Raw genomic sequence first — 22939 nt, forward strand, 5'->3', positions numbered from 1 at the left:
GGCAGCAAGCGGGCAGGACCCCTGTGGCATCTCTTACCTGACAGCTGGCATCTCCAGTCACCTGGCATTCCTCTCAGGCCGAGGCCTGGGATCAGTCCTGAAGAGAGAACCTTGCCGAAACAATCACCATGCGATTTTTTTTTTTTTTTCCTCCCCCCTGCAGCCCCAGGATTCTTTAGCTGTCCCGCAGCCAAGTACTGACCGGGCCCAGCCCTGCCCTGCCTGGATCCCAGCCTGCCGTGGTGGGGCAGGAGGGCATCTGAAGGTGTCTAAGATGGACTGAATGAGGCCATCATCCTTGCACCAGGGTTCTCCTTGTGGGCAAAGGGTCTCTGCTCTGTTTCAAGGCTGGATGAGAACAGTGCTGTCCCCTCTCTTGAAATAAAGCCCGGCCCCTAAGGGGAGGGAAGCTGGGTGGTGAATTGACTCCCATGAGATCCCCTCGCTGTGGGCAGGGCTCGTAAACCTTGCAGACGTCACTGGTTCCTCTCAGGGCTGTCGGGGCCCGGGGCTGGGCGGATGGCTCCTAGTGGCTTCCCAAAGCCCTTATCACAAACATTTTTCTCTTCCAGCTCAAGGACAATAAAGTCTTTAATGTGCCTGTGGCTGTCATTGCAGGGAACAGACCCAATTACCTGTACAGGTGAGTGCTTGGCGGGACGTTGCATGGGCTGTGGAGGGATGTCCCGGGGAAAGCATTGGATCTCTCTTGCAGGGTCCATAGAAAGCCAAGCTGGGGAAGCCCCATGAGATCACTCCATCTCCAGCCAGTGCAGATGGAGCACTGGGAACAGCCCTGCTTCTGTACCCAGTCCTGGCTCTGAATAACCCGGGCAATGCAGGCACTCCTGTTCTTCTTGGGGATCCCGCTCTCTGATGTCATTAGCCGGAGGAGTCGCCCGCTAGTCTCCTTTGCTTTCCCAGAATGCTTCAAGGGTGTCTTCCTAGTGGCCAACTCGTGAGTAGCCCAGCCACAAAATGCTGCGGGAGCAGGAATGCCCCACGGGTGGGTGGCTTTGCCCTGGGGGCAGGTTAGTGTGTTGTGTAGTCCTCAAGGGATTTTTCTCCATCCCTGCTGGCCAACTCTGAGTGATGATAGGCGTTACCCTCCCAGCTTCGCCATGGGAAGGGAGTATGGGGCAATGTCTGGGTTTGCAAGGACCTCACCACCCCCCACCCAAGGGATCTAGGCCTCACTTGAGTGTTGAACCGTCTCCTTCCTCTGTTGCACAAGTTTCAGCAGTGGCTCAGCATGTCGCCAGGTGCCCGTCTCTCACCCGGTGCCCCTCTGCAGGAGGGCTGGACACTCCCAGGAAAGAGAGCAGGGGCCTGACCCTGGGGTCTGAGAGGGCCCGCTTCCCCCTCCATCTGAGCGAGAAGACACTTGTGCAAGGCTCTTGCATGGCACCCCCCCTCCCCGTTACCATGGCGTTCAGTCTGTTAAAGAGACTCCAGACTTTCAAGCAAACCCATTTTCACTCTCTCCTCTCCTGGCCCCCAGGATGCTGCGGTCCCTGCTGTCAGCTCAAGGGGTCAACCCCCAGATGATCACGGTCTTTATTGATGGATATTATGAGGTAAGATCTCCCCCTGCGGTGGGGAAGGGGGGCTTCTCACACCGTCTCTGAACATGCGGGAGGGGGCAGCTGCTGTTGTCCTTGTCCCCTCTCTGCCCACCCGCCAGGGCAGCTCCTGGGGCAGGCTCCTCACTAGGCTCTGAAATTCCCGCTCGGCTCACTGGGACAGAGCAATTTCGTTGGTCTGTTTCCCATTGGGCGTCTTCGTTTTGACGACGGTTAGGCTGCTGGCGTGTTGAGACGGCTGTGTGTCACGCTGGCCATCATCTCTTGTCTCAGGCTTAGATCAGAAGCTCTCTGGGGAATGGGCCACATATTTGTTCTGGGTTTTGTACAGCACCTAGCGCGGCAGGGTCTTAGTCAGTGATTGGGGCTCTTGATGCTCTTGAGTTATTTTCTGCATCTTTAAAATGCCCTGAGGCTGTGGGGCTAGACCAGAGGGGGCAAGAGGTGTCGGTACCCGCTGGAGTCCACATTCTGACCGACCCCTGTCTGCAGCCCCCCTCCCACTCCTGCTGAAATAAACCAACTGAATGGTGCTGTCTGGCGTCAAGTGTCCAGGGGGGAGAGGGGCTGTTCAGGGGTGGACTGATGTGGGGGCGCCCCATGATTGTCGCAGAGCTTCGGGGCGTGAAAGAGAACCCAGCGTGCCCTCTAACGTGCAGATCTTTCTCCCAGTTTCCGAGTTGGGAAAACAGCGAGAAATTCCACTAGGGACTTCACCATGGCCAGTCTGTTTTACGTGGACAGCGGCCATGAGATCTTGTCCTGGGGTAGAATTTCACAGTTCTCCCACTCTTAGACCAAGACCTGGGTACGACACCCCACCTTGTACGAAAGCAAAACCTTTTTGGATGAATCCTTTATTCACTGACGAACACAAGTGTCCTTGGATGTGGAACTGTTCGCGACTTTGGGTCGAATTTGACATGAACTCACTGAACAAGTTTCAGCCCCAAACCCTGGCTCACGGTAGATTTGCGAGGACCTTTCCGTGGAGAAGGAGGTGGCAGTGCGGCAGTCCTCCCCCAGTGGGTGGGCACTCGCCTGAGAAGTGGAAGCCTAGACTCAGGTCCTTGCTCCACTGTATAGTTTGATCAGAATTTAAGAGCCCCACCTCAGGGTAGCTGATGGCTTGGTGGTTTGAACGCTTACCTGGAAAAGGGAAGATCTGGATTCAAATCCCTGTTCCCGAGGGGGAATTTGTATCTGCTCACCTCCCCCATTAATCTAACCCTTTAAAAATGCCTGAAAACTGACTGTTTTGTTTGAATCAAATTTTTTGCCAACTCTTTTTGCTTCCCTGAAAACTCTGAAAAAGTTGAGACTCAGGTCGGCCCAAACTGCCTCTTTTTTGTTTTGGGTTTTGACTGGTCAGTGACCCACAGAATCAGTTAGTCACCCAGCCCCACTGATTCCCAGGCCTGCCTGTTCCCTCGTGCTCCTTCCCTCTGAGATCCTGCGACCGGCGGTCACCTGCAGCCTTCTGAAATCAAGTGGGTTTATTTAGCAAATGGAGCGAAGCATTGGAGGCAGTGACTTTAAAACAGCAGTCAGCTGCCAGGCTCGTCTAGACCCATCTGACCTTAGGCTTCGCTACGAGTTCAGTTAGACAGGCTTCCCACCAGTTAGAGGAACCGAATGGACCCAGCATGTTCTCTTGGCAAGCCCAAAAGTTCTTGGGAGGCAGCCTGGTCTCCGTTTGCCTTCCAGAGAGTGATTCCCTCCCCAGGGAAACCCATTTCTCAAAATCCTCTCCTCCCTGCATAAGCCAGACCCCACTTACCATCTGTCCAGGTCCGTCTACGCTGCCCGCTGATCCTAGACTGACTCAGGTTTGAGCCCAAGCCCCACTTCTGTCCACGCACAGGACCCGGGGCCTAGCAACCTGCTGAGAGCGTGGGTCAGAGCCCCAGTCCCACAGAGACTTTGGTCCAAGCGCTGTCGTTTTGCAGCGTGATCACAGCTCCAGCCACTTACAGCTTGCAGCTTACACGGCCAGGGGTGCAATCTTCCATTTCTCTCCAACTGTTTTTTCCCACTTGACCGGCCAGGCCAGGTAAGGAGAAGCCCCCATGATGGCTGCTCCATTGTCTGGAAGTTAGACCTGTTTAGCCTTAATGGCTTTCAGTCACGGGCCTTGTGTTTGGAGTGCTGAAACTCTGCTCCCCCGGACCTCAGGATTCCTATACATAACCCATATTGTAGGATGCAGCTCCATGTTCCCCACCAAGCACCCCTATGTCCATCGGACCCCTTCCAGTCCAGGCTTGACCAGATGCGCCACAGCCAAAATAAACACCCCCTGCCCCACAAATCTGTCTCAAGCTTGGAACCTGGGTTAGACTCTCTGACTTGCAGCTGGATGTGACTTTTGAAGCCGTCACACTGCATAGTCCTAGCATTAGTGGGGGGAGGAGGGGGGCAGTGGTCAGACCCCCCCCCCCCCCACAGCCGCTTAAAACAACCTGCCTTCGGTTGGCCTTTCCCTGTAAACCTCATCTTCTCCCCCTGTCTGTAAGCTGAGGCCTCGCTGTGGACAGAGCCAGATGACCCGAATGCTTGTGTGGAACTTTTCACCTCTTTCGGTCTCCAAGTGCTTTGCTGGTGACTCCGCTTTGCATTATATCCCCGTGGTTCAGCTGGGCGGGGGGTGCCCGAGGTGCAGAGGTTGCCCAAAGTCACACCATGACTGAGCCTGGAGCAGAACCCAGATCCCTCCCCCGCAATTCCCAGGCTGGCACCTGGCTAGTAGTCTAAGGGGCTTAGGACATGCTGTCTAGTAGGCGTTGATTGCAAGCACCGTTACTGGGTCTGGACTGTACTGCAGGGTAAGGGTGACTATCTTTTTTTTTTTTCCCCCCCTCCATCAGACCCAGCGTTTCTGTCTCTCCTGTCCATACAGCACCACTCCATTTAGTGTCGGCGTGAGGGAATGAGATGAGCAGAGCTCTTTCTTGGCGAGGAAGAACGTGAATTAAACCAGTTGTGGTGGGGGGGGGGGGGAGGAATCCTCTTCTTTTAGACACTTGCCACAGTGACTAATGCTCTGTAAGTGAGAGCAGATAATGCTGGATGCATCCCGTTGCCATGGCAACGGGAAGCCGGCTCCCTGGCCTATGAGGGCGCAGCATGAACGTTGGGCCTGTTTTCGTGAGTGGAACGGGAGATGCTGAGCACCGTGCTGTCATTTTATTGGGGTGTCCGGGGGAGGATGAACCCTTGGTGCTTGATGCAATCCGAGTTCCCTTCCCCGGTTACAATAGGGAGCTGCGGGCGGGGGAGAGGGGGGGCCAGACTCTGGGTGCACAGAGCCTGGGATGACTAAGGGGCTCTCTAATGGGATTACTGGTCAGCTGGAGAGGTGACCTGGTTTCATGCCGGATCGTAAAGGAAGCCTCTCTCTGGTGTACGTGTATAAAACACAGCTGTTGCGTGTACCCATGGAACGTGCTACCCCCCCCCCACCTCCCCATTCTTTACAGTATGCACATGAAGAAGGATTAGACACCTGCATGAGTGAGCATGGCTAATGTGCCACTTATCATAGAATATCAGGGTTGGAAGGGACCTCAGGAGGTCATCTAGTCCAACCCCCTGCTCAAAGCAGGACTTCAGTTAAACAAGCTGGGTTAACCATTACAGGGGTTATCTATGCTCATGCTTCAGGGCACAAGCTGATTATCCACTGAGGTCAGGCAGCCCTGCTGTTTCCTTAGGTCACCATGGCGCAGTACTGCACAGTTAAGCCCACTGTGGGGTGTTTCCCACACTTGCCTGAAGCATCAGATGCCATCAGAGACTTTGCCCCATCTCTAGGCTTGCCAACCCTGCACGCTAGAGAAGGGGCTGAGCGTAGAGGTGTAGACAGATCTGGGGCCTGTGCGGTGAGTGAGTTTCGTGTCTTTCTCTTCCAGGAGCCAATGGACGTGGTGGAGTTGTTTGGCCTGAAAGGGATCCAGCACACTCCGATCAGCATTAAAAATGCCCGAGTGTCCCAGGTGAGGGACCCTTCCTACTTTTCCCTCTGGCCCCACTTGGGGAAATTCTCCCCCCTCTTCCTGGTGCACCGTGCCTCCCACACAGACCGGTAGTGGGGCTTGAATCTAGGACCTAGGGCGGGGAGGGGGGGGGGCAAATTTACTGATCCTTTGAGCCGCATACGACAACCTTCAGAAGTTTGAGAGCCAGGACGCACCTGCCAGGGCTTGGGGCTTCAGCCCTGCTCCTGCTGAAGCACCGAGACCCCCCCCCCCGCCCCACTGGGCAGAAGCCCCTACCCTACCACTCTGCTGCAAGACAGGGGTCCCAAGCTCCTCCCAAGTCTGGTAGGTGGAGAATGGGCGGGAGGGGGGAACGTGGGGGCTCCGCGAGCCACACTTCAATGGTAACCGTGGGTTTGTGAGCCACAGTTTGGCCACCCCTGACCTAGAGCAATAAAAGCAGGAGTTTCCACTGCTTGAATGAAAGGGTGGGTCATGGACCTGGCAGCAGTAGTAGACTCTTACATGGACTGGATCCATGCTTCCCCCAGGGGCGCCCTCCGATAGCGACCGTTAATCGATGTCTGGAGGGGATAGACGCCTCGGTGGTGGTGTTTGCTAACGCCCGTGTCTCTTCCCACAGCACTACAAGGCCAGTCTGACTGCAACCTTCAACCTGCACCCGGTGAGCAAGTCCCTGCTCCTCTTGACCGTCTCCGCTCTCAGTGCCGGGCACTTTCGCTCCCCATAATGAGCGCTGGGAACCCACTCGGGGACGAGCTGGGCACTTGCGCATCAGGAGAGCGACGCCCGCAGTGCCTGCTGACAGGAGCAGAAATTCTCGTCATGGCGCAGCATCCAGGAGCGTGGCGGGGGAGAAGGAGGGAAACCCACTCAGGGCAGCAGCTTGGGTGCCTTCCTGCTGGCGCTGGGAACGCCGCAGTTCCCTGGTGTCACTGAACCCACTTCCCTTATGCCCGTCTCACGGGAGCGATGGCTGCGAAATGAAGTCCTCTGAGAAGCAAAATGGCTGCCTGTGAGATAGCATCCATGGCCAAGCACCACCACTTTGGGTTTGAGTCGAGACGGGCCTGGTGCAAATCACGTCCGCGAGGCTTGTTGGGGCCGAGCGCGGAGAGTAGCGTAGACAAGGGGATGCTGTGAGATGTCTCTAGTCTGTCCTTAGTCCCCTTCATCCTGCTGATGTCTCTCGTTTCTCTCCCAGGATGCCAAGTTTGCTGTAGTGCTGGAAGAAGACTTGGACATCTCCATCGACTTCTTCAGGTGAGGCTTGTAACATGCTGACATCGGCCCTCTGCTTGGCCCTGCAGCTCCCTTGTCGTCTCGGAGGCCCAGCCACATCCGTCTGTCTTGCCAGACCAGAAATGAGTGGCTCTTCGCTCTACTGGTGCACCACGGTCTGCAGGATGGTCCCGGGAGACGTGGGAGCATCCTGCTGATGCTGGGATGGGGGTGACCCTATTATCCACAACCAAACTCTGATTACAAAGAGGGCATGTGTCAGAATCTCCATCCGTCCTAGGGTTTTAGCTGCTCGACAGCTTCCTCGATGGTGAGAGGTCAGTGCTGCTAGAACTCCTGGCTCTTCTGTTGACTTACTGGGAGTTCACGCGGGGACATCACTGGAATTTGTCATGCCTCTGTTTTGCCCGTCTGTAAAATGGGCTCGCTACTTGCAGTACCTACCTAACAGCGGGGCCCGGAAGCTTAATTAATATATGAGCATTTGAGGCTGGTTCTGGGAGCTGTCGAGGGCCGGTGCCGGCAGAGGAATTACTACAGGGACTAGAAACAACTTGGGCCAGATCCTCCGCTGATGTAAGCACGTGTAGTTCCATTGCAGTCAGCAAGGCTACACTGATTTTACAATCAGTGGAGGATCTGGCCCACTGTCGTTTTGATCTCCTTTGCTGAACCCTGATCGCTGGGTCAAAGGCTGCTTTAAGTGACTTCCCGCAGGTAGTAAAATGCTTTGAGCATCCTCTGGCCCCAGCTGACCCACATTTTGCCCTGCGCTGAGGCTGGCAACTGTCCCTCTCCCCTGGCCCCTGCCTTAACTTCTCCCCACCATCCTCTCTGGCTGTGAGGGTGGGAGCTGCCTGCCTAGTGGGTCTGAGCAAAGAGCCTCCATGACGGATGGGTGCACTGGGGGTTCCTAGGCGTCTGTTACCTCCTCTGCCCAGCTGGAGGACGGAGGGGCTTATTTAGGATCGAGGTGTTGTGTCTCATAGCAGTGGGTGGGAGAGAATCCTTTTCCAGGGTGAGCTGGGCACCCAGGAGTGCGGCCAGTCCTGTCTGTAATCTGTCTCGTTTCTAGCTTCCTGAGCCAGTCGATCTATTTACTGGAGGAGGACGACAGCCTGTACTGCATCTCGGCTTGGAACGATCAGGTAGGCTCATGGATACTCACTTCTCCTGCCTCTGTAACCCCACAGCAAGACCCGCTCCGATGCAGTCCAGCGTCTCTGTGCTCCGTCTCCTCCAGGCGCTGGTTCCTGCCGCCCGTCTGGCAGGGATTGTTGCCTCCGGCTCCGTTTGCAGCACGCTCTTCCCTCTGCAAAGGCAGCTGGGGGGGGCCCCAGAAATGCTTCACGCGGTACAGAGACGTACCATGTGAGCTGAGGAGATCCCAGATGGCCCCCGCTGCAGCTGCTGGCCCCAGCGCCGAGTCTGCGCCACGCTCCACCCCCGCTGGGTGGGAGAGCGAGACCGTCCTGTGCCCACCCTAGGCATTACGACCTGGCCCCTGGGGGTTTGGTTCATCCGTCCCGCCACAGATGGAGACGGAAGAGCAGATGGGCCAAACCTGAGTGGGGCTGCGACATCCCCCTCCCCCCCGCCCCCTTCACCCAGGCACCAGGCCACAACGCCGCTCGGTTTGGGGGCCAATGTGCACTGGCTGCATGCACCGCTAGAGAAGACCCTCTCAGCTCGCCCAGTCGGCCCCCTGATATTGAGGGGCCTGGAACTGACCCTGGGGAGCTCAGGGCAGGGGTGGGAGATGTATGTGAAGGTGGGAGGGGAAGTGAAGGGCTTCAGGGCGGGTGGGGCAGGCAGGTGCTAATCCCTTCCAGAGGCTGGTGAGGAAACCCCCACCCAAAGGAAGGGGCGAGGCACTGGCCTTCCTGTGCTGGGAATAACGCCTCCTCCTGGCGTACCTGCTCTCCCGGGGTCCCCGTGGCCCCCTTTCGGCATCCTGGCGAGGGCGCGCTGAACGCTGCCCTCTGGCCCCGCAGGGCTACGAACACACAGCCGAGGACCCCTCGCTCCTGTACCGCGTCGAGACCATGCCCGGCCTGGGCTGGGTGCTGAGCAAAAGCCTCTACAAGGACGAACTAGAGCCGAAATGGCCAACCCCAGAGAAGGTCAGTGCCCTCCACTCTGCCTGGTAGGAGCCCTGGCACCCCTATTGCTGCGGGTATGGGGGGAGCAGGGGCTGTGAATCTTGGTGGGCAGCTAGCAGAGGAGCCGCCGTGAAGCATCCGGGCTGTGGGCGCCCGCAAGCGACGCATGTTGCTCTTAGGTTTTTAGATACAGGGACGGCGTCCACGTTCCGAGCCCCCAGCTCCGAGGGGTTACCGACCCCGCTGTCTGCAGAGCCTGGGTAAAGCCAGTGCTCTGTCTAAAAACACGTCCATCTCTGCCAGAAATCTGTCTGAGAAGCCCTACAATAACCAACACCAGGGGGTGCCGTGTGGGCTCTGGCCATAACCAATGGCTGCCTGCGTACAGCATCCAGTGTCCACGAGCAACCTGCAATAACATGCCCGGAGGCATGGAGGTCCAGGGAGGGAGTCTTTGGCACAGAAGTATTTCCATCTCCAGGGGCTAAGGGGCTTTTTTAAGGAACAGCGTGATCAGCGACAAGCACCCAGTGCAGCAGCCAGATTCCCACTCTAAAGCAGCATCCTCTCCCCTCTCCAGCTGTGGGACTGGGACATGTGGATGCGGATGCCGGAGCAGCGGAAAGGCCGGGAATGCATCATCCCCGACGTCTCGCGCTCCTACCACTTCGGCATCGTGGGGCTCAACATGAACGGCTACTTCCACGTGAGTGATGCCGAGTGCTGTCTCCCGCGGGGGTGGGGAGGGGGCGGGCAGGTAGACAGGCTCTCCTCCCTGCTCCGAGGTGCAGAGGCTGCCCGTTGGGCATTGCCTTGGGCTGTTATCTGACCTCTGCGCTGGGCTCGCGAGGCGCATCAGTCGGGGAAGGGGCGTGAGCCAGAGCGTTGCCTTGGCTCCGAAGGATGGAGCCGGGTGAGCTGGATGAGCGGTGATCCTCTGACAAGTCCCTTTTTGCGCTTGGTTCCCAGGAAGCCTATTTCAAGAAGCACAAATTCAACACCATCCCGAATGTGCAGCTCAAAAACGTGGAGAGGTGAGTGCCAGCCCACTGCGAAGGAACGACTGGAGGTCACCCAGAGCCTGCTGCACCATAAAGGGCTTGGTCTCTTGTACCTCTTAATTCTATCCCACCCCACCGCAGCTTCCCTATTCCAGCTCCGAGCTCCCCCTTCCCCACTGCGCGTAGCTCTGCCAGGGCCCTTCCGTTCTGAACGGACGTGCCCCACAGCTGCTCCAGTAGCTTTCCATCCTGCCGAGCAGAGAGTGACACAAGGTGCATTGGATCAGATGCCCACTGGCATATGTCACTTAAGCCAAAGCACCAGGGGGCTGAACGCTTGGTGCAGGAACCACGTCACCGGCACCCGCTGTTCTCCCCTGTTGCGACGCTGGGGACGTTGGACCTGGCTGGGAGAGGAAGTGTGTGGCCGTCCATCCGTGGCATGTGGCCCATCTCACAGAACCTCCCTCCTCATTCGCTGGCCCTTTACGCTCTGTCTTTCCCATGCAGCTTAAAGAAGGACGCCTACGAGATTGAAATTCACCGGCTCCTGGGGTAAGTGTGTTCTGCGTCCCATGCCCTGAAAGATCAGGGCTGTAACAGGGCCTGCCAGTGCTTTGGGATTCACAGGGGTATATCTAATGCCTCCTATTGGAGGGACAGATGGGTCCTAATGTGGTCCTAGCCTTTCCTCTCCGGCATTGGCTGGGACCCTATGTGTATCGCATGCCAGGGGGTGGGTGGGCGCCCTTGGTTGCCCACTCACCAGCCCTGCGCCCCATTTCAGCGAGGCTGCGGTTCTGGATCACAGCAAGAACCCGTGCGAGGACTCCTTCCTGCCCGACACTGAGGGCAAGACCTACGTGATGTACATCAGGATGGAGCAGGAAGCCGACTTCACCACCTGGACTCAACTCGCCAAGGTGATTCCCTGCCTGGTCCCCGTGTGACTGCAGCCCCCTCCCCAACATTCTTAGCTGTGGCTTCCATGGCGGCGGAGATTCAAGCTACGATGCCCAACTTTTGTCTGGCGCTCAGCTGGCCCCTAGCACCAACTCCCATTGGCCGATTCACTTGCCCCCGAGCCTTAAACGGGGGCTCCAGCCTGCACGGTGACTCCAGGGTTGACTGTGCACCAAAGGTACCAGAGCACGTGTGGTCAGGTCCCCGGGAGAAGGAGGCAGCTTTCTGCTCCCCGGCCCTGCAGTCTCCCCTCGACCTGTGAATCGGGCTGGCTAGCGCATCAGGAGCCAAGAGCCTGCCCTGCCGTGGGGTTACTGGCTGGCTGCTGAGGCGAAGGGGAGGGAGCATTGGGCTCTCCCCAAGCAGCCGTGGGAGAAGGAGTGGGATTTGCAGCGCTTTGAGCCCAGGGCGTGGTCAGTGTTTCCATCGCTCCGCCGAGCAAATCTGCAGCCCGGACCAGCCCAGAGCCGCAGGCGGAGCGTGGCAGGGTGGGCCGTGGTACATGTCCTCAGCTCTCTGTCCACTGCTCCCCCTCCTAGTGCCTTCACGTCTGGGACCTGGACGTCCGCGGGAACCACAAAGGCTTGTGGCGTCTCTTCCGCAAGAAGAACCACATCCTGGTGGTGGGCGTGCCCGCCTCCCCTTACTCGTGAGTATGGCCACGCCCCCCGGGGAGGGGCCCGGAGGAGGAGGTGCAAGATCCCTGCAGCGCCCCATGAAATCGCAGGGCTAGCGGGCTCCCCTCCTGCACCCGGCACGAGTCGGGGCTTGTGCCCGCGGCTGGGTCCTCTTGCAAAGGAAACTCTGGTGGGCCCCTGCCTGGGGAGAGGGGAAAACCCCCTCCAACCTCTTAGAGCCGAAGGCTCCGTATTAACCCAGTAAATACCACTCTTGAGCAGAATCCCAGCTGCTCCCTGTGGTTACAGGGATCTGCCCCTTTCGCCCGGGCCTGTACAGCACCCAGCGCGGGAGTTGCAGCCCCTCAAGTGCTCCCGCGTCTGACCAGCTGCTCCTGGCTGGTCCCTGCAGGTCGAAGAAGCCCGCTGCGGTGACCCCGATCTTCATGGAGCCCCCCGCCAAGGAGGAGGTGGCCGGGCAGGTGGCAGCAGCAGAGCAGACGTGAGCCGGAGAGATCTCCACGGCACCACCACACGCAGAGAGGAGAGGGGGCAGCGCTTGGTAGAGGCTGGGTACTCCCAGTGGGGATGGGGTAGGGACTTCAGCTGTGCCCCATGTGCTCCCCGGACGGAAACCGGGGCACAGGACCCCGCCCCTGCCTGGGGACTGGCTGCTGTTGCTGTGGGACCTCGCAGCATTGCCCTGTAGGATGTGACGCCCGCCCGTGCACACGGGCTCTCTTTTTAACACTGACTCTTTACTAACTTTGCCCCCCTCCTTAGGAGGAGGCATTTTAAATGCACCGGCTCCTTTAAGGCTCTCTCTGCCCCACGGTGGGGTGGGAGGGGATTTTGTAGCCCAGTAAGTGCCCATGCCCTCAGGCCAGACTTTATTTATTAACTCTTGTGTGGCTGGCTCGCCCTGTGCCTGGCTTTTCCATCGGGGCCTGTGCCCCTCTGACGGCTCTGCCCTGGGCCGGTGGTACCCTGGGCGTCTGATCCAAGGTGGGTGAAATGCCCTGTCCTCTGCCTGGTTTGTGGGGCAGAGAAGGGACCTGGTACAGCCCAGCTTGAGAGAGGTTTGGGGATGTCACTGGTGGAAGACGGCAGCAAGGGGGTTGGGAGCCCAGCAACTCCATCACAGGCAGCTGCTGCGGCAGGCCCCGTGTGCCGGAGGGGGCCATGTCCTGCTGTGATCACTACTGGTTCCCGGTGGTACTCGCCCACCCTGCCGGGCACTCTCAGCCCCCCTTGCGCTGAGCGAGGTTGGGCTGGCTCTGAAGAGCGGCCATGGGATGCTGCTCTCGGGCTGGGGGTGGCTGTCCCCTCTGACCCTGAGCCCTGCCAGCCTGACTGAAGCTACGGAAAGGGAAGACATTCAGGGACGAGGCGGGTTTGGGTTTCCACTCCCCTCTGCGTGTGCCTTAGTGGAGGTCGCACAGGGCGGGGTGGGATGAGTGAACCCGGCCTGTAGATTTCCCCCCTAGCTGTAGCCAGCGGGAGCTGGGAGTGGCCCAGCAAGTGATGCCACCGCGTTCCAGTTTGATCTGAGTCCAATAAGTCTCCGTCCTGTGGTCGATGCCTATATAGAGATGATTCTCTTTTTTCCCCACCCACCACCACCTTCCTGCCAATCAGATTTGCAGGAGCAGCTCTTCGAGCTGCCTCCTCTTTGAGGCGGAGGAGCAGGGGAAGGCCCCCACCCCGGGAGCTCTCCTTTGAATTGGTTCGAGCTCTGGCTCTGAGTGTGGGAGAGACGGCGCCTGGATCAGGCACTCCCCCGCACCTCTGCTCCATGGAATCAGACTCTCAGCACTTCAGTTCCCCGGGCTGGCTTCCAGCCCCAAAGCTAACCAGACAGTGCATTTACTGGCAGCAGACCTGGAGGCAGATGGCAGTGAGCAGAGCACCAATGCACTATAATTTGGGATGAGGAGAGCTGGGGGCTCAGGAACGAGACCTGTAGGATTATGGTTTGATTGCAGCCCAGGCATGCAGGGATAAGGGTCAAGACCAAGTGCCTAACTTCCATTGGTTTCAATGGGAGTTAGGCATCTAAATAATCTTGAGGTCTGGACCACAGTCCTTGCCAGCTGCTGGCTGTTTTGGCCCATGCTATGCAAGCTGGCTGGCTGGCAGATCTGGCGTCCACATCACTCACAACTGGCCATCTTGGCTGCAAGGTCAAGGGTCAAATGGGGCAAACCCGTGGGGCATTTGGACTGCCGCTGCCCATGGTGTTTGTAGAAGATTCTGCTCTCTTCGCTGGCCTGATGATCACCGCGCATCCCCCTCTCTGCTGCCATGGTTTCCAGGTACGTTGGGACGGTCCCTGGCTGAGTGGCTGGGGCCATCCGCATTTTGTGGCAACGGGGAAGGGGGAGGAGCGTCAAAGGGGCCTGATGATTTTAAAGGCGTGTGTGATGAAAACCAAGTGATCATTAGAAGCAGCTTGGCTGTACTGCGGATCGAAACCCACCTCAGATGAGCCTCCGATCCCCAGGGAGTCTCCTGCATATAACGCTACATTAACTTATTTATTTATTCGACCGTAGGGATGAGGTTTTGAACCAGGAAGGCACCTGGGGTTCTCTTTTGGGATTGCTGTCAGAGTGGGGTTTCCCACTTAGCAGATGTTGGGGTGTTGCATTGTTCCATTCCGTTCTCCCTTGGCCAGTTGACTTTGGCAGGGTTATGATGGCCTCTGGTGCTTTTTTTTCCTCTTCTCACCCCCAAAATGTACAGCAGTACCTCACTGGGTTAAACTGGGAAGCCCAAGCACAGGTGATGGGGGATTTTTGCAAACGCTTAAGGAAACGCGCACACAAAATCGACCCAGCGTATGTACCGTGAGTGCTAACTGTGCTCTGCCACAGCGAATGCTCTGTAGCGTACTTTGCCGAGACCCGGAAAGTCCCCCTAGTGCTGTGTCCGCCGCTGCGTCTCCAAGAAGTGGAGAGAGACCTGTGTCTGGGGGGCAGGTTGCTGGGGATGAAGTGTGGGCTGCTGCAGATCTCCTGTACTGGTGGTGTGCAGTGACCGTTCTGAACCCCGGAGTGATGCTCGAAGGCTGGAGGTATCCTACTCCTTTTCTCTTGAAGAACCCCATTTCCCCCCGCCCCGGCTGCCTTTTGCAGACAAACTTTGAAATAAAGCCCCTCCCTTGTTTTACAATCGCTTGTGGGTTTTGGCCCTGAACTGCTGCTAATTCCACTCTTGTTCTGTAATCGGTTTAAACTTGTGGAGCAGAGAAGCTGGAAGAAGGCAACCCAAGCTGGTTCTTTGCACACTGAAATAGTGTGATTTGATTGCTGGTGTCTCCTGGCTTTTTTTCTTACTACCTGGCCTCGTCCTGCAAAGGCCACAGCTGCGGGAATCCTCCTCTAATCAATCTTTCTCAAGCCGGCTCCCCCTCTGCTCTAACCAATGGCATTGCAATGCACAGAAAAAAATGGAAGGGCCCGATTGACTTCACTGGATAGTGTCTGGGTCCTGCCCCATAGAAGCCAATGTCCTGTTGCCTTCAGTTGTAACAGGATTTGACTCTGGAAAGGGGTCACACTGTGTCTGGCTCTGCAGCGCCTCGATGGGTCAAACTTTTCTTACCCTCCTTCCTTGAAAACTACCAGCTTCGTGCTGTCAGCCTCTTTTGTTGTGTGCCTCTCTCTCTCCCCTGACTGCCCCAGTCCATCCGGCTTGGTCCGCGGGGCTGGCCAGCCCTGGCTTGCCCAGCTGCAGGGTCCTGTGTGTAATGGGGTGGCAGGACAGGGGCTGTGTGAGGGACGGGCTGGCTTGCCCAGCTGCAGGGTCCTGTGTGCGATGGGGCGGCGGGATGGGGGCTGTGTGAGGGATTGGTGCTTTCTGAATCCGGTTTATCTTTTTGTCAAAATAAACATTGCAGTCCTGTTTACCCTTGTGTCTTTCGCCTCCATCTCCATGTGGGTGCTTGTCGGGTTCTCTGTATGACACCGGTCCCAACCTATCACTGATCTGGAGGCCACCGGGAGAGAAAAGTGGATGGGGGTAGCTGCGGGCGCGTGCCCTTGGTGGTCAGGGCCTTCCTAGGCTCTGAGCCCCTTCCTAGGCAGCGGGAGGGAAGAGAAGTGGATCCAGACTGGCAAAGAAGATAGCTCTTTTGGATGAACGGATGGATCAAGCCCACCAGGGTTGGTCCGGGGGGGAAGAGTGAATAGACATTCCAGCCTAACTTCTGGTTTTTGTTGTTTGGGGGTGGGGGGTGTTTTGTTTTCTAAGATGCTACCCTTATTGTTACTGGTCCAGGATGTGGGTGCATTGAAAGAGGACGATGGGACACTCTGGTGGGCCTGGGGAAAGGGCTGAGAGGATTCCTTATAAGAGAAGAGCCTCACTCCCCTTTTAGGTAGTCTCTTCTGTAATCACCCCACACACACACTTGCAAGGGGGGGGTGTCCTTATACCCTTCCTTTAACTTCTCCTCCTAGCATCTCTGTGAAGTAGGGCAGCGTTGTCTCCATTTTATGGCTGTGGAGCGGAGATGCAGCGAGAGCCAGTGACTTGCCTGAGGTTCACATGCAGCAGGGCTCAGACGTGGATCGTCCAAGTCCTAGTTGAGGCACTGAACCCAAAGGCCATCTTTCCTCCTTCAGAAACATCTTATATCAGTAATTCCTAGGTGTGTGACAAAATGAATCCCGTGTATAGCTGACTGCCATAGGAGGAGATCCTGAATGGATCTCCAAGGCATGCCATACTAATCTGAAGGGGTCAGCGAACAGTCTATACGAACAGTCTACATCCATGCAGCTTCAGTAAACGGCATGTGATCCACATAGGTGGAACACGTCGGGGGCAGGAGAGGAAGGATTGGGGCCTGGTCATGGCAGCTCTTGCATGGGGTTGGGGGAAGGGAGGGGTACACCTTCTCCTCTGTTCCAAGGGGGTGTCTCCACCTGAAGAGGTCCTGCTGCCGGTAGTTGTTAGCGTCTCATCTGTTGGCTTGGCTTTTCTCTTTCGGCTCTCTGCAGGCCGGACAGCCCGCTCTGAGACTTTACAGCGGCAGAATTGCTTAAGGAAGAACTTGAAGGAGAGCTTCCCCCTGGGGAATTTCTGGGCAGCTCTGAGGAACGTCTACTGCAGGGCTTCCCAGGAACCGCCACGCACAGCAGCGCCAAGCCAGAAAGTGCTGCAGTGTCCGGATATCCGCTTCCCCATGCACATGGGCACTTGGAAGGGAGCTCAGCGGGGCAGTGAGTTTCAACAGACTCTTGAAAACAATGCGATTCTTCTTGAGAGCCTCAGACCACCTTCCTGGTTAATCCCCTTGAAATCTAGTGAGGGAGGGATGGCGTGTAGATTCTGCTCTTTTAAAGGCAGGAGAGTAACTGAGCTCTCAGGATCGTTGCCTCATTGTGGGTCTTGGCCACTGCTGGGGGCCTCTGGACTTTGGCTGTGAACCAAGAGATGCCCTAGAAATGTCTGTCTGTCCTAACCAGAGGAAGCCACCAGAGGTCCTCAGAGCCCTGTCGAGTCTAGGTGGGGCCCTCAGCGTGATTTTTGTGTGGGGGGGGTTTTGCTCTGTTGGTCCTGGAGGCTGGTTCTTCTTTTCTCCCCCTACGTGGTTTGTTTTCCCTCATGGTGAAATGGACCACTCAGCCCCACGGTCACAGGTTTGTCACAGGGCTACGGAGTGAGGTCATCTCTCCCGCTGCCCCCGCACCAGCTGAGGCAAATCCGTGTCCCCAAGAGCTGGAAACCACAAAGTACATATGCAGGAGGCCGCCTCTGAGGCAGGGCCCTGCTCCGGCTGCTGCTGAATGCTGAGTTTCTCCATTGTGCAGGTCTCTGGTTGTAATGTGCCGAAGGTGTGGCCTCCCCGGCAGCTACGTTACACAAAGTGGGGAGGAGGATTGTGGATCCTGCTACTACAAATACACAGACCGTGCTGCTTGGTGTGACGAGGACTCTCCATGAGCTGCTAGGGTCTAGGCCTAGGGCACAGTCAAAACAGTCCTGAGCCCTTCCAGCAGGGGGCAGGCGTCCACCAACCAGCCCCCTGCTGGTGCTTGGGAACCCAGCGCAGTAAGAGGCAGGTGCAGGCTTCTAATCTAACCCTTTCGTCGCAAGTCTCCGGGGTGGTTTTCGGTGACTGATTTTCTTCCACCTGCAGCTCCTCCATGAGAATCCTAGCGCTCTTCTCTCTGTTGCTGTTTTTCTTTTTAAAGTGTCCAGCCCTAGCCTCGGTGCTTGCAGCAGGAGAGGGAGGCCTTGTCTACACTGAAGCCTTGACCAAGCCGTGGGCAGGAGACCAAGTTACAAGAGACTTGTCCCTGACGTATTACAATACAGCTACCCTGGGGGGGGGGGTGAGGGTGAACCCCTGCAGCCAGGCACTGATTGGGCCGGGCCAAAGCTTTAGCCTGGGTTTGGAAACAACTTAGCTCCTGACTTGGTGTGTACGCGTTTAAATGTATTGTAACCACGTCCCCTGGTGCGCAGAGGAGACCTTAGCCCATGAGCTCCGCTTTGCCCCATTGCGTGCGGCAGTAGCTGGGGGGCCTGGTTGGCTGTGCCATGGGTGTGTACGCAGCAGGGTTAGCAGGTGGTTAGCCTCTGCCGTTACCCCAAAATTCAGCTGCTCAGAAGCTGCCAGTCCTGGTCTGGGGGAAGTGCCAACATTTCAGGGGAAAGTTAGTTCCTGGCGGCCCGCCAGGCAGGCGGCCCAAGAGCCGAGCAGGCGTGGGGGCGCCAGGCAGGTTTCCATCAGAAACGGGCCGGGCCCCCAGAGCTCCGTCCGAAACGTGTCCGATTCCGTGGGCTGGTTGTTGCAGGCGGCCCGCTCCCGCTCCAGGCTTTGATTGCAGGGAACCCTCATTTTCCGGCAAGGAAAACCATTCCCCTGGGGACCTTCCAGTCGAGTCTGCTTCTCCGGCCTGGCCCAGGGCCCGCAGCCTCTGCTGCCATTGTGTTAGCTGCCATCCAGCTACCAGCTCTTATTTTGCTGTTTGGACCCAACTCCCTGATGGAGCCCGGGTCGCTCCTCGCCCAATTCCCGTTGTGGTGGGACAAACTGGGGCACCGCCCTCAGCCCCGCGCTTCGGGGGGATGCGGGGGAAAACCAGAGCGGCTATCGCCCCGCGCGTCTGCAGAAGGACACCGTGGGGCCCAGGGCAGCCTGGGAGGCGAATGGGGGGGCTGGCGACAGCCCCAGCAAGTGCCCCCGCTCTAGCCCTCCCCGCTCCGCTCTGCCCCGCCACCTCCCAGCAGCACTCGGGGGAGAGGGGCGGAAGCCAGAAAGCGGCGGGGTGGGGGCTTGGAAGGGGTGGAATCGGGGTGGGGGCTTGGGGGAAGGGGTGGGGCCTGAGGCGGAAAGCGGGGCTGTCCCGGGCCCCGCACTCCCCCCAAGGACGGCCCTGGCGGTAGGTCATCCCAGGATAAGCTGCCCTCCATGCAGCAGCTGCCCCGTGGGTTGTGTGCGCTGGGAGTGCAGTATCCTTCTGCCCCCTGGGCTCTGCGATAGCCCCTCTGGTTTTCCCCCACCCTGCACGACTGCCCGCACAGCTGCCCAGCGGAGTCGGGGGGGTGACGCACGTTTGCCTTCTGAAAAAGCTGCATCAGGGAGGCCTGAAGCCAGCTGTGTTTGTAACCCGAGGTGTGAGCGGCCCTTTTAGGATGGGGGCTGGGGGGGAGGGGCTGGCTGTTTCCTTGTCCTCCACCCCCGCACCCCTCTTCACATCCTGTTCTCCCTGTGTGGTGACTTACCACACAGCAAAGGTGTGAATCTTGGGGGGAAAATGTCTCCGGCTGAGCACCAGCCCCTGCTGAGGTGTGAACTCACTTTCCCAGGTGACCCCCGCCTCCCCTCCACGCCAGGGGTGAGCGCTGCTTCCTGCATCCTGCTCCTTTCTGGGGAGCTCCGAGCCAAGCAGGGCCCCTGTTAAATGCTGACCTTAGGGAGAGACAGGACATTAAATGCAACCCCCCTCCACCCCCCCCCCAAATCGTTGTGACGCATACCACCGTGCAGGCTGACGCCTCGCCTGGCAAAACCCAGTGGCATTTGCCCTTGATTTCAGTGGGAGGCCTTGAATTTGCATCATCAAAGCACCAATTAAACTGATTTAGCAGTGGCCTTTAAACCCCTTTACAACCCATTTCATTCTGCTTCGTCCCTCCTGGCCCTCAGATGTGGTTCTATGTAACCCATTGCTTCACCCAGTGGTGACATGCAGCCAGCTCTGGGGAGGAGAGTGGTGGCTGCATGGCAGCTTCATGCAGCATGATAAAGAAGCGCATCAAGAGCTGAAGTGTAGATGCCTGGATCCCGGGAGCCCCCACAGGGCTTGTTGCCTCTTTTGCTTCCTGTGCCTCCGATGAGATAGTGTTGAGTGCACCAGGTCTCGTCTACTCAAGGACTTTAGCCAGTGGTAACTGCAAGCAGTGCTGAAAATGCCTGTAGAGCCAGGTCCTCCCAGGCAGCATCTGCCTCCTGGTGGAGTCTCCACAAAACATCTGGGCCGGGTATCAGCATGGACGTGGTATAATCTGGCCAGTCTGAGGAGGGTTGGGTTTAAGGACTTGCTATCTGGTCTTTACCATCTCCTAGAAGCTGCTCTGGCAGCTGCTGCTGCTTCCCCGGCAGCTCCTGGCCCCATCCGCACAGTGCAGCGGGAAAGATGGTGGCTTTGTCTCTGGGGAGGGCTGGCAAATGTATGTTTTGGTTTTGGCCATGTTTAAAACGGCAGCCAAAGCTTTTTGGGTGCTCTCCAACCAGTTCTTCTCTCTCAGCCCCTGGCTTCCCCTTGGGACCACACGGCTCTCTGCTGGGCCAGCCCTTTGGGGCAGAAGCTGTGGAGAACAATCGGACCTGGGAATCCATGCAAGGTACAAACCAGACGTGCTTTTGCAAGCAAATCCAAGGACAGTTGCGGGGGCCAGAGCTCATTGCCTCTGAGAGGAGGCGAGTCCAGGAAACCTGTCCTGCTTTTGGCCCCTTTCTCCATGGAACAGTTTTGGCCCTTGTGTAAGACCCACAATAGCCCAAGAGCAATCCTGCCCGGCCCTCGGGCAATACACATGCAGCTTAACGGCTCTTCGTCAGGGCTAGCTTCTGCGGGGTCTAGCAAAAGCATTTGTAGGGCCACCATCCCTGCAGCATCTGGTCATTCCTCTGCCGGTGCAAGCAGCATGGGTTCTGCCTGTCCGGGCACTTGGAGTTTGGAGTTTGACTTGCCCCGTCCCACACGGCTTGGAGCACAGCAGGAGCGTGGCCCGGGCAGCGTGGGGGGCAGGGTCCTAGAGTTCTCCAGACGACGCATCGCCTAGGGCTGGCCTCTCTAACGCTGGCGCAAGAGAGCTGTGCAGGGCCAGGCAGGGGCGGGAGAATGGGCAGCCGTAGCTCTTGGCCATCCATCTCTGCTAGGAAAAGGGACTCAGCTCTGCGTCAGTGCCCAGGGCCAGTCGCTCTGCTTGTAGCTTTGTCGCTGCTTGTTTCAGGTGCTTGCACGGGAGAGCCTCACAGTCGAGGCTGGGAGCAGACGATAGGCTCTCGGGGGACTGCGGGTGTCTGCCATCGCTCCCTGGGGACTTCAGAAAGTAACGGGTCCGGCCCCACTGTGAGAGCATTTCCCTCAGTCACAGAGGATTTCCCCATGTCTTTAAATGTTTCCAGCACGCTCTCTCCCCCTGCTTTAAATTTTAAATCCCTTGGTCAGATCATGGGAACCGGGGGCAGCCCTGAACCCTGTTCTTAGACCTTCAGCTGGGCCTGTCTTTCAGTACGAGGCAGGAAATATTGGTTAACAACTCCCTAACCTTGCAGCCTTTCAAAAACCACCCACCAGCTGGGCCACCTTCCTGTCTGAGACATGCTTTCTGCTCCCAGCCCCTCAAGCTGCTGCTGAGCGTTCTGGCCCTAGCCCCTGGGAATGCACCAGCCCTGGCCTGGGGTACAATTCTCCCGCTAGCCTCCGGCCTTGGTCCCGGCTGCCCCGCCGTTGCACTGATTCTGGCGTGCTGTTGTGCGAGTCAGCCGCTCAAGCGGGGCGGGGAGGTGGGGCGGCCCCGGCAATGAAAGGGCTAAAGGCACCACCCAGCTGGCCGCGTAACCAGCACTGGAGTCTGGTCTCTGCTGTGAGATTGTGACTGATTTATCTGCAGGACAGTAGCACCCAGGAACCCCAATCAGGGCCCCAGTGTGGAAGGCGCTGTACGGGCAACTAACGGAGGGGATGCTCCCTGCTCCCGAGAGCTCACCAGCTCGCTGACTGGAGAGAGGAGAATGCCCCAGCCTACCAGCACCTGTGACAATTTGTAGCTACAAAAACAGTGCCCTTCCTGCTCTCTGCATGGAGGACTGGCAACACACAACGGGGCTGGGAGTGGATCCTGGTGGATGGGAGTGGTTTCTGGATGCCTTGAGGACCACTGTCCTCGTCCCTTTGGGAGTCACAAAATCCCCTTTTCTCCTTGCCCTCCATGGCAGCTCGTGGGTATGGCCAGGGTTGGGATGCACTGGTCGGACCTCTGGGGCACTGCCCGGTGCAAGGTTCTGCATAGGGGATTTCCCACCATCCATCCTTCAACAAGGAAATAAGACTCCCTTGGCTGGATTTGCTGGGTTGCTTTCATGTGGGAATGAAGACGCTGAGGGCGAGCTGGTGGTTTTTTTTTCCCCACACTCAGATATTTTTTCCCTTTGGAAGCGAGCGCTTATCATGCACGCATTAACCAGTAACTACTGCAAACAGCCATTAGGGCGAAGAGAGAGATAAGGGCAGAAATCCAGTGACATATAAAGGGCTGCAGCGCAAGAGTCAGGGACTCCGCACCATTTCCCACCCAAGCTGCGATAAGATTGTGGGCAGGGGCGGCGGGTGAAGGACACAGCAGCTGCGTTGGGTCGCGTTCTGCACCGCGCAAATATTACGCTGCGGTTCTGGCCGCAGAGGGAATGCTTGTCATGGGCTGAGCCGCCGTCTGCGCCCACCGGGGGGCGGTGTAATGAGAATCCGTGCCCCCATGCAGACAGGCCTCTCCCCAGTGGGACGTCCACGCCTGTTGCAGGCATCTCCCACTAGAGGGCGACAGTCACACACCCCTTGATGCTGATGTTCTATCCAGCAGGGGGCAGCGGTGCCCATTTGTCCCAGCATGGGGCACTGGATGGATGCTTGTCCCACCCTGCGCTGTTGAAGGAGTATAGCCAAAACGGGGTACATTTGAGAGCTGACCGCAACACTGTTGGAATGGCTGGAGCCCAGAGACCCCAGGCAGGTCCCATGCATCCATTCGGCCATGCAAAGAAAGGGGAGGAAAACTGCTGAAAAAGGGAAAACTGCCCTCCTCCCAAAAACTGCCATCGTTCCTGGATGCTCCTGTCACCGGCATCCAGGGTTGGGTCAGCCATAGGGACTGAACTCCCCATTTATGGCCTCGCTAGAAGAGGAGCAGGTT

At 57.7% G+C, this 22939-nt stretch overlaps 1 protein-coding gene across 4 annotated transcripts in view; it reads left to right on the top strand.

Moving 5' to 3' along the window:
* POMGNT1 (protein O-linked mannose N-acetylglucosaminyltransferase 1 (beta 1,2-)) overlaps positions 1–15416 on the top strand; it is a 30375-nt gene extending 14959 nt beyond the window's left edge. For all 4 annotated transcript variants that reach the window (XM_084635963.1, XM_084635962.1, XM_084635965.1 and 1 more), the window contains exons 10-22: positions 573–643; positions 1502–1577; positions 5495–5578; positions 6204–6245; positions 6786–6844; positions 7899–7971; positions 8818–8946; positions 9506–9631; positions 9895–9959; positions 10437–10481; positions 10714–10849; positions 11429–11538; positions 11919–15416. In XM_084635963.1, coding sequence (XP_084492089.1) covers positions 573–643; positions 1502–1577; positions 5495–5578; positions 6204–6245; positions 6786–6844; positions 7899–7971; positions 8818–8946; positions 9506–9631; positions 9895–9959; positions 10437–10481; positions 10714–10849; positions 11429–11538; positions 11919–12012 — 1110 coding nt within the window. In that variant the 3' untranslated portion in view covers positions 12013–15416. The remainder of the gene's footprint in view (positions 1–572; positions 644–1501; positions 1578–5494; positions 5579–6203; positions 6246–6785; positions 6845–7898; positions 7972–8817; positions 8947–9505; positions 9632–9894; positions 9960–10436; positions 10482–10713; positions 10850–11428; positions 11539–11918) is intronic.
* The last annotated feature ends 7523 nt before the right edge of the window (positions 15417–22939 follow it).

Source organism: Lepidochelys olivacea, assembly GCF_965140295.1.
Source record: "Lepidochelys olivacea isolate rLepOli2 genome assembly, chromosome: 8".
Classification (NCBI taxonomy): Eukaryota; Metazoa; Chordata; order Testudines; family Cheloniidae; genus Lepidochelys; species Lepidochelys olivacea.